At 41.3% G+C, this 10875-nt stretch overlaps 1 protein-coding gene across 1 annotated transcript in view; it reads left to right on the top strand.

Annotated features, from left to right (window-relative positions):
- Nucleotides 1–10875, top strand: part of Kif4a (kinesin family member 4A) — a 99485-nt gene extending 88610 nt beyond the window's left edge. Inside the window, exons 24-29 of the mRNA XM_031368811.1 lie at nt 747–824; nt 1351–1449; nt 1905–2081; nt 8060–8176; nt 9825–9947; nt 10152–10875. Coding sequence (XP_031224671.1) covers nt 747–824; nt 1351–1449; nt 1905–2081; nt 8060–8176; nt 9825–9947; nt 10152–10352 — 795 coding nt within the window. The 3' untranslated portion in view covers nt 10353–10875. The remainder of the gene's footprint in view (nt 1–746; nt 825–1350; nt 1450–1904; nt 2082–8059; nt 8177–9824; nt 9948–10151) is intronic.

Consider the following 10875-nt stretch of genomic DNA (forward strand, 5'->3'; position numbering starts at 1 on the left):
CTTTCTGGCCCTGGCATTCCCCTACACTGGGGCATAGAACCTTCACAGGGCCAAGGTCCTCTCCTCCAGAGTGGAGGGCTTGAGTTCTCAACTGCATGTAACTCCGGCTCCGGGAGGAGTCCCATAGCCATCAGCCTCTCCAGGCATCTGCACTCAAAGGCACATACACATAATTAAAAATGATAAAAATAAATTGAAAAATTCCTAAGGGCATTCAAATGTACCTCTCTGAGCTTGTTCTGAGTTGAGACCTGACATGTTAGTAAAATGTCAAGGATCTAAAATTCTTTCAAAACCTAGGAACACCACGCCCTTTAGAAACATGTTGGAGCACTACTTTAGTCCAATGTAGAATCTTATTCGTGCACAGTCAGTCTCCAGGGTTCCCTTAGCTTTTCCCACCTTAAGACATAACCAGACTAGTTAAAGTTCTGTACATGGATCCTGTTGCCTTAACTGCAAGCAAATTTAATTAGGCTTCTGAGAATAGGGTGCAGGAGCACCTGCAGATTTCAGGGAAAAGCTAATGCTGTGTGCGCTTCTGAACCTGCCTGTTCATGTAAGAATGGGAAAGGCTAAGAAAGTTTACTTCCTTCATGTGTATTCAAGGCTGTTGGGAAATACTGAAATATGGAGGGAAAAAAACATCTACCAGATACTTGAATCAGTGTTTTAACCTGAGTTGTTTAGTAACACTTATGTGGACCCAAAATAACCCCACTTATAACTGTGCAATCTGGAAATAGGAGGAAGAGCTTAGGAAGATGCAAGAAGTGTGTGAGCAAAATCAGCTGCTTCTCCAAGAAAACAATGCCATCAAGCAGGTGAGACACTTTCCAGCCACTTGATAAGCCTCAGGAGACTCCCACTGATGCTAGCCCTTGGAAGCAGCCCTTAGTTTTGATAACTATATTTATGCCGGTTTTGTGTGGTCTCCGTTGAGTTTTTGTGTGATCCAGTCATGTACATCTCAAAGTGTTAGAAACATAAGTTTTTGCCAGGCATGTTGGTACATACCTGAAATCCCAGCACTCGGGAGGCAGAGACGGGCTGATCTTAATGAGTTTGAAGCCACTTTGGTCTACATAGTAAATTCTAAGCTATCCAAGGATACATAGTAAGACTCTGTCTCATAAAAAAACTCACAAAGAAACAAACAAAAAATAAAGTATACCCCCTCCTGAATCTAGTAGTGATCTGAGAAAGTGAGAGTCCTCCAACTACTGTCCTGTCACATCTATTGTATAACAATACAAGAAAGCTTGCTCAGGTCTGAAATCTTTGGGTTAGTCTCGAATACTCCCTAAATCTGCCCTCACATTATATACTTTGTCTCTCCTATTCAAACAGAAACTGACCCTCGTCCAAGTAGTCAACAAACAGAAACCCCATCTTATGAGAAATATCCTCCAGTCTCCAGACTCTTCCTTTGAATATATTCCACCTAAGGTAAAATGTTCAATTGTCTTAATGATACCTTTGCATAGCCCAGGCTTGAGTGCGTGTACTAAACCTGTCGTTTGTCAAAGGCTGTAAGAGGAAGGAGTCCCATGTAAAATGAGTACAATTCCAAGGAAAACCGGCATCCAGCTTCCTGAGAAGGCCACTTGGGGTTGACCATGCACAGAAGAGCTATGTTCAGCTGTCCATCCAGAGATACTTAGCTTATTAAACCATGACTCCTCTCTTCCTCCCTCAGACTGATTAGCCCCCAGTTTCTAGTTCATCAAACTCTCTGCAAGGCTAAAGCAGAATTTTTGTGATTAGCAAAACCAAGTGGAATATATTTAAGAAGTCTGAAATCTCTGTAAATAACTGCCAGCAAGTTACTAAGAAGGTGGCATATCATATGTATTTTAAAACTATTCACTACCTCATTTTTTTTTTTTTTTTTTTTTTTGTAGCCCAAACCTGGTCGTATTAAAGAAAGCCGCCTAGAGCAAAGCTTCACCATCGAGGATCTGCAGTATTATTCAGAGCCTTCTGTGTCTGAGCAGGACAATGAGGACAATGATGACCATGCTGATGAGGAGTGGATCCCAACAAAACTAGTCAAAGTGTCCAAGAAGAGCATCCAAGGGGTACACGCCAACTCTCTAACATCCCTTGTTAGGCTAATTCTCAGTGGGCTAGCTTCTGAGTCTCAAATTAGTCCCTGCTCTCTAAGACCTTGGCGTTCCTTCAGAGGCATTTACTCCACAGACAGAGACTTGTTAGACTAGTTCTGTATGGACTACATATGAGGCCAGCAGGCACCTGATCATTCAAGTTGGCTGGCTCTCTTTGATTTTTCAAGACCATGGCAATCTGAGTAGCTAGCATTCTATACCATTTCACTGAAGCTGATCTCCAACTGATCATCCCAGCCCATATTGTATAGCATTTTTGTAGCTGAACCAAAAACCATTATCACATATTATCTTTTAATAATCATTTAAATGTCCACAGAAGTATTTATTATTTGCCTCTTACAGATAGACTTCAGACCCACAGAGGGAAGTGAATTTGTCCATGGTCACCACAACAAATTATCATCAGTGTTTTTCTTTTTCTCACAACACTAAGGAACAAAGGGAATAATAGAAAAAGATAAGAACAAAAACGCTAAGGCTAATTAGGAATAATCTGACTGGGGGGGGTTGTTGTTTTGTCTGCTTTGATTTGATTTGATTTGGAGATGGTGCCTCATGTACTCCCAGGGTAGGTTTGAAATCACTTGAAGCCTAGGATGACATGAACTCCTAGTCTTCCTACCTGCACCTCCTAAGTGCCGAAATTACAAGCGGGCTTAATGCCATGCCCAGCTCAAAACCATTCTGACTTCAAGGTGCACTTTATTAACTTTCACAATGCTATTCCTCCATGCTTGCTAAATATAACTGTTTCATACTGAAACATTAATTTCTAAAATACTATGGTTCATCACCACTAGTCCACCCATGCCCTGTAACCACATTCTTAGAGAATTGCTCCTAACAACTCTCCAGCTTCCTAGAAGCAGACTTGATTGGACCAGTTTTGTAAAACCAAATGCTAAAGTGAAGCAAACCACAAGGAGAATGTGAAGCAAGCCACATCGAGAATGCGTTGATGGGGAAATGCAACAGAGGAATAGAAAAAAAACATATCTAGAACTTCAGTACATTCATCTCAGGAAGAATAATTGGGAGGGTTTGGGTTTGGGGGGCCAAACAGAAGAGGTACAGATTGAGAAGATGACAGTGACTGTTGCAGTGGGCTACAGTAGAAAGGGCAAGATAAATAATATATTGCAGAGACTCAAACCACAGACTTGGGACACTCAGACAAAATGAAGCAGGGCATGGCTGTCTTTTTTGTATCTTTGGGTTTTATTTATGTATGAGTTTTGGCCTGGTGTATGTGTGTGTATGTGGTGTATGTACTACATGCATGCCTGCGACCTGCAAATATCAGAAGACAGGGTCAGATCCCCTAGAACTGGAGTTAGAGATGGTTGTGAGCTACCAGTTAGGTACTGGGGATCAAATCCAGGTCCTCTGCAAAGGCAACAAGTTCTCTTAATGACAAAGCCATCTCCCAAAGCCCCTTCCTGTTTATTTCCTCAACAAACATTTATACTATTATAATTACAGTAGCGATGTGAGCTGAATGTAGATTAAATGGCCATCCAAGTTAAGGAGGCAGAGTTCAGAAGCATACACATGATCAGAAGAAGGACCTAACACCTTTGGAAAGGAATTTGCAGGTGTGAAGCAATTATGGGTACACTTGTTTTTGGGGAAGCTTAATAGATCAACACTGTTGCTCCAACTTAAAGGAAAATACTGAAGTGTAGCAAATATTGTAATGAAATACTACCTAATATGAATGATATTCAATTTCTAAAACACTGCAAAATGATGCTTTTTAGTTTGATAAGTGAGTATGCATGAGCTTTAGCGAGATTAAGTTGACTCTCCTATTTAATAACCTCACAATATGCAAATGCTTTGTCCACTCTTGATCAGACTGCTTGGAAAACACATTAGTTATACATGAAGACTGCCTTTATTGTTGTTTAACCATCTTTTGCTTAGTAGAAAGGATACTGTAGCAGGCACCGAAAGGATGGCTTCCTCACTAAAGAGACGCTAAATGATAGGTCACATGCTATGGTAGACAGAGTAACAACTCAGAAGCTAAATAGGCATGGGTTTTATCGAGCCTGGAATTTATCAATAGTTCATTGAGTAACTTTGAACAAGGCACTTACTCTGCCTGAGCCTGCATTCCCTTATGTGTACAATGAAGAGATGAAACCAGAATGGATTACTTCCAGTGGCTAATGTCTTATGTCCCAAAATTTGTCAAAATTTTAACAATAGTATCTTTATATTGTATATGAGAGGTTATATATACATCATGTTGTGAGGAATAAGATAATTATGTTTTTATTAAGGCACTGGAAGCATCTTTAAGTGTTTCTCATTTACCACCTGAGGGTGGGTGATAAATTTTTATTACTTTTGCTATATTCTGAGACAAGAACTTACAGTACTAGTATGTGGCTTAGCCTGGCCTCCTGCCTGGGCCTCCCAGTGCAGGTGTGTGCTGCCATATGTGCCCAAAGGAAACAGATATTCTTGTCTCTCTTTTGCTGATAAAGAGAAGAGCTGAACTTGAAAGTGACTTTTCCATGCTCATGCCAAGTGTTAAATTTCCTACCCTGGTATTCTTTGAGCTTAAAATTTGACCAGATCTCATTCTTCTGAGACATATTGAACATTCTGCTAGAATTACAGACTGTAAAACGGTATCCTCAATCCTAGTTTTTCTCAGGGGAAATCTTTAAAATAGAACCTAGGACTCTACATCTGGATGTTGTGACTGAATTGACCTGAGGCAGAACCTGGCGTTTAGAACACTTCCCCCAAGATTCCTCTCTCTCTCTCTCTCTCTCTCTCTCTCTCTCTCTCTCTCTCTCTCTCTCTCCTTTCTTTTCTGTTATGTGTTGTGGGTCTCTATGGATGAATGCCATGTGTGCTGTGTACAGGTGCTTGAACACAGATCATTGGATCACTTGGAGCTGGAGTTACAGTTGGTTATGAGCCACCTGATGTGGGTGCTGGGAACTGAAATCAGATCCTCTGAAAAAACATCAAGCATTCTTAACCACTGAGCCAATGTTCCAGCCCTTGCAGAGATTTCTCTAGCCCCTGCTGAGAACCACAAGCCTAGGAGTCTTTCAATCTGTGCTGTTTGTTCCTTGAGATATGCTGGTGGGTTGCCAGCAGTTTTGGTATAGTTGTGTCAGAGTCTCTCTCTGGTATTCTAATCTGCTCCCTTGAATGAGGGAGAATAAGATGAAATTATAACTTACGTGTATGACATTCATGTGACCTGAACACCAGTCTGTCAAGTCATAAGCATTCAACTCTACCATTCCCACTAGCAACTAGCCTCTGCTCCTTTGAAGATTAGCAACAGCAGAAGTCCATGACAGCTGGAGTTTAGAAAATGCTTTCGTATAGGTGAAGTATACTAGTCTATAAATCATCTCACTGGGTCTTGGCTATGGAAAAGCCTAAGCACTCATGACTGTCCTTGAGATATCATTTGTGATATTCATCCCATGAGATGAAACAGAGAAGTGCTGACAGGGTAAAAGAGCATGTCTGAAGCCTTTAGATGAGTCACAAGTAGACAAAGGGCCCAGGCTACAATAATAAATGGAGGCCATTCTGAAGGAGTATCCAGAAGACAGGTCATAGAACTCTTACCTTTCACCTGCCTTACTTGAAGTAGCTAAAGGGATTTTTAAATTTGTTATAATGTATCTTGTTGATAAAGGTAAGATGAACATTCTTATTTAATACTATTAGACATGTAAATTGGTATACCTACTCTGGAGGGCAACCTGAAAATATTATCAGAAACTTTAAAAATATTCCCATCATGCTCACTTCAGGAACACATATATTAAAACGCTTTATATTCTTTGACCCAGTAATTATTATACACATAGTAAGGAAACAGCCATCAATACGGAACTTGCTGTATTCATTCAGTGAGTCTTTTCTAAGTATCTTTATGCCAGGAATGAGCGCTATTTCTGAGAATACAACAATTAACTTTGTCATTGTGAACATATTCTTGTAGGAAAAGACATAGCAGAAAAACAAAATAGTTCTGGATGGTGATACAGAAGAGAACAAAAAAATTTCATGGTGACTTCATAGGGATGATGGGGAGGGCAAAGGCTATTTGTGAATCAAAGAGATGGTTAAGATGACATCGAAACAACATGAGGAAACCAGGCACTTGTAATCCTGGCACTGTAGAGGCTAATGCAAAAAAAATCTCACATTCAAGGCCAGCCTAGGCCATGTGATACAGGCCTAAGTCACAAACAAGAAAGTGAGGGGAAGCGAGTGAAGGAGAAAGAGGCAATGGAAAGTCCTCAGGGAAAGAATGGGCTTTGTGTCTGTGTTGTGTGTTGAGAAGTGAGTAAGAAAGGTAAAGTTAAGTGGCGTTGGGCCAGCTGTAGAGGGTCTTGTCTGCACATAGAGTTTAGATTCTATATATGTATAAGGATATTCACTGTAACATGACTCATAATATCTTTAATATCTAACATTGCAGGACTAGTTAAATAAATTGATGTATCGACATGATAGAATATTGTGTGTTTACAGCTATTGAAATCATGGTTTGGGCTTTCAAAATTTATACTGATATATGTTATCATCCTGATCAGAAAAAAAGATGTTATTATGGTTTCCTTTATAGCTACAGAACAAACATGATAGTTCTCATGTGAAAAGCAGCTAAGATCTTGAATTTTATTATAAACTTAGGATGAGTCCACAGAGATGAGATGAGAAAAAAAATGCTGACAGATATGATTTCAGGCCTTGGGGTTTTGGTTTGGGGTTTTGGGTTTGGATTGGGGGCGGGGGTTGTTTGGTTTTTGGTTTTTTGGTTTTGGTTTTTCGAGACAGGGTTTCTCTCTGTATCCCTGGCTGTCCTGGAACTCACTCTGTAGACCAGGCTGGCCTCAAACTCAGAAATCTACCTGCCTCTGCCTGCCTTATGCTAGGATTAAAGGCATGCACCATCACTACCCTGCAATTTCAGGCCTTGTTAATCACTAGACATTTGGATTCATTTTTGTTGGGGATTTGAAGGAGTTGTTTTGGTTTTCTAAAAGGATCTCACTGTGTAGCCCTGGCTGCCCTGGAATTGGCTGCTTCTGCCTCCCTGAGTGCTGGGATTAAATGTTTGGGCTGCCATGGCCTGCCGCACAGACGACTTTAAAGCTAGATCTCCCCATATATTGTACTTATACAGCTGATTTAGGGGGACCTAAATGCCAAACGTGAACTTATCCCTATTGTATTTTTTCTTTCTCCTTTGAGTCTATAATTGCAGCCCTGTCAAAATATTTTTGGATTGTAATTTTTGTTATCTTAACTATTCATCCTTCGAGCTTTCTGCTATTGTTAGAGCCTGATAAACATTGTAAACTGGCTATAAGAGAGTGTGTGTGTGTGTGTGTGTGTGTCTGTGTCTGAGAGAGAGAGAACATGCTATGCAGTTTTAAATATAAAGGATTTTATTTCCTATATTTAGTGATATATTGAAGATGAGTTAAGCTGGTGCTCAGAACAAAGCCCTAGCTAACACTGGACAAAATGTAGAAATGTGAACTAAAAGAAAATATAATGAGTTAGACAAAACTCTGACTTAGTAGTCCTAAAATAAACCTAACTGTACTACCATGCTGTCTGCAGGGCTGTGCCTTTGAAATGGTGACTAGTATTTACCTGGTACTTGACCGATGAGTTAGGACTGCTCCTTATCTATCTTTAGCTATACTGCCCAAAATAAGCATTGAATTGTTCGTGTTACCTGCTTGTAATTAGCCTGTGATACTTCCTGGTGATTATGGTTAAATGAAGGGAAGGAAGAGAGAAGACAGATTTGATCAAAATGATGTCACTTTTCTTTCTAAAAAGACTTGTATGTGGAGGGACGGTACTTTAAAACGTCCATCTAATCCTTTCAATAATGTGTCCTTCACAAACCTGTTTCACAGTGTTCCTGCAAAGGCTGGTGTGGGAACAAGCAATGTGGATGTAGAAAGCAAAAGTCAGACTGTAATGTGACCTGCAGCTGTGACCCCACAAAGTGTCGAAACCGCCATCAGAACCAGGTAGGAACAGTATTGCTTCCCCTTACCATCCCTTTGAACTTCTCTGGAGTTTTTATCCTTCTTTTAACACCCTGAAACCTAGAATTTCCTACACAGTAATCCCTTCCCTTCTTCTCTGCACCCAGAAAGAGGCTCACTCCTCAGGTATGCACTCCCCACCCTCACCGCCAGCCTTGCTTAGAAGTTTCTGTATGATTTCTGAAACAGGAACAAGGAGCAGGAAAGCAAGAACTTACAGGTAGACAGGGACACAGGATCAAACTAGTCCAGAGGCTCAGCTGTAAGCATGAAAGCCACGTGCTGAGATGACAGCTTCCAGAAAGGAAGTCAATCCTTCTGGGATCTTGAGATAGTAGTTAGAAGACCCTAAGGGAACCGAGCATTCCATGGCTCTAGGAAAAGACTCACAGGAATCTCATCTCCTAGTCACTGTTGTGAGCCAAGTTAACTGCAGCCTTCTTTATATCACTCCGAGGAAGAGCAAACTCTGAGAAATAAAATGTGCTCTGAAAAGAGCAGCAGCAAGCAGGTTCAATCACTGAACTTTCCTTATACCTGCCTGGGACCATGGCAAGAAGTCTTTGCTACATACAAAGCTCTTGATACATAATCCAAGACTCCTACCCAGTACAGTGTGGCAAGCATCCATCATGCATTTCCTAACCATTTCCATGGGAACAATTTGGCTTGGGCTTTTCATTTCAAAGACTTCTAACCTAAGTAAGCAGCAGAGGACTAAAGGGGCAAGTTCTGTGTCAGTCAGGCTAAATGTTAGGCACATCATTGAGACCTTTAAGGGTTCCCTGTTTTCATGAGTTTTCATTTAGGGTTCTAGAACCCTGAAGCTGCTGCATGAAAGAATCTCTGCCCAAAACCTTTAGAATTCCATTTCCATCAAAGCCATGTACTCTTCACTTAACCTTCCTATTGGGCCTCCCTCGGGATTTCAGTTAAAGAAAATCACTGATCTGGGCCAGTGCTTCCATTTTTCAGAAGAGAAAAGTAAAATCCAGAGGCAAACTGACGTAACTTGCCTGATACACAGCTGGTCCTGGTAACTTAAGAGTAAAACCTCAGGCTTACAAACAGCTCTACCAGAGTCATCTTGTAACTTAAGTGACTTCTGTCCTTTGGAGTTTGGTTCCTTATCAGAAAGGAATACTAATGCAGGTAGCCTCCTATCGGGGTGCTATTGTAGGTCATAGAACTTTAATCATTGAAATAATCAAGGCTTGGCCTAATTTTATTTTATTTATTTATTTTTTTTTTTTTTGAGAGTAGGTCTTGCTTGTTAAATACCCTAGGTTGGACTCAAACTTGTCATCCCTCTGCCATAGCCTCGAAAGTTCTTGGACTGCAGATATATACCACCACACCCAACTTGACCTAATTTTAAAGTTTCCTTCATAGTATGCCTCATTCCAGACCTACACAGGTCCTTACAGTCTGCTTCTTAAGCATGACTCCATTCTTTTGGGGACAGGACATGTTAAGCCCTACGACTTCTTCAAACAGTAGCTCCCTTAGGTTTGCTTTGAGTAATTGACTGGTCAGATCCTCAGATCTGGGACCTACCTGGCTGAAGAGGAACAGGCTGTTTTGTAACTCAGGTAGCTAAATTATAATAAGCCTATCTGCTTGATTTCAGGACAGCTCAGATGCTATTGAGCTAAACCAAGATTCTGAAAACTCCTTCAAACTGGAAGATCCCACAGAGGTGACTTCAGGATTAAGCTTCTTCAACCCTGTCTGTGCCACTCCCAACAGCAAGGTGACTGGCTAAGTGTGGGACTCCTTCTCTGCATTAGCTACGATAGAAGGTTGTGGGAGGTCGTTGTGGGGAAAGATATCATGCAATTGCTGTGCACTGGCTGGAGTATTTTATGGAAAAGAGCAGTTGTAAGGGATGCCTCGTGGAGCCTTTGTAGTGGCTCAGCTGGGCCCACATATTCATTTCTGTCTCTGTCTTTCCTAGATCCTAAAAGAAATGTGTGATGCAGATCAGGTGCTGCTGAAGCAGCCTGTGTTTGTCTCTTCTTCTGACCACCCAGAACTGAAACCTATAGCATCAGAATCACAAGAAAATAGGGCCCCAGGGAAGAAGAAGAAACGAGCTCTAGCCAGCAATACCAGCTTCTTCTCTGGCTGCTCTCCTATCCAAGAAGAGTCCCACTGAGGTTCAGGCCAGTGTCTCCTCTGTCTGCCCTGGACACACTCTGAGAGTGCAGCACAGAAGGGGAGGGCACCAATGACTTCTGTAGTTTTAGAAAAGGAGAAAAGTGTCCCTGAAAGGAAGAGGACCTTTGCTGAGTGTTGGCCTTTACTATCTAAGCCCTCAAACAACTACTCTGCTTCTCTAGGAGGTTCCAAGCCTTCTACTGGAGAGAGAACCCACTGATCTTCCTGATGACTGAAGAGGAACCAGTCCCCAGCACAATCTAGCTCACTCTTGTGAGCAGTTGAATTATCTTTTCATGGAGCTGAGGCTAACATGTTCTTCTCTCCTGATCACGTCAGCTTAATGGAAGAACCTCGAGTACAATGGAGACAGGGCTCGACTCCCTCACCACACCTCAGGAGTTGGGCAGGGAGCTTTCCTGCTCCATTCCAACTCAGGACTTTACAAACCATTCAACTGTCTGTCACTCATGTTACTGAAGTGAATGAAATATTTTTAAAATGTTAAGAAAATAAGAAAA

Source organism: Mastomys coucha, chromosome X (assembly GCF_008632895.1).
Source record: "Mastomys coucha isolate ucsf_1 chromosome X, UCSF_Mcou_1, whole genome shotgun sequence".
Lineage (NCBI taxonomy): Eukaryota > Metazoa > Chordata > Mammalia > Rodentia > Muridae > Mastomys > Mastomys coucha.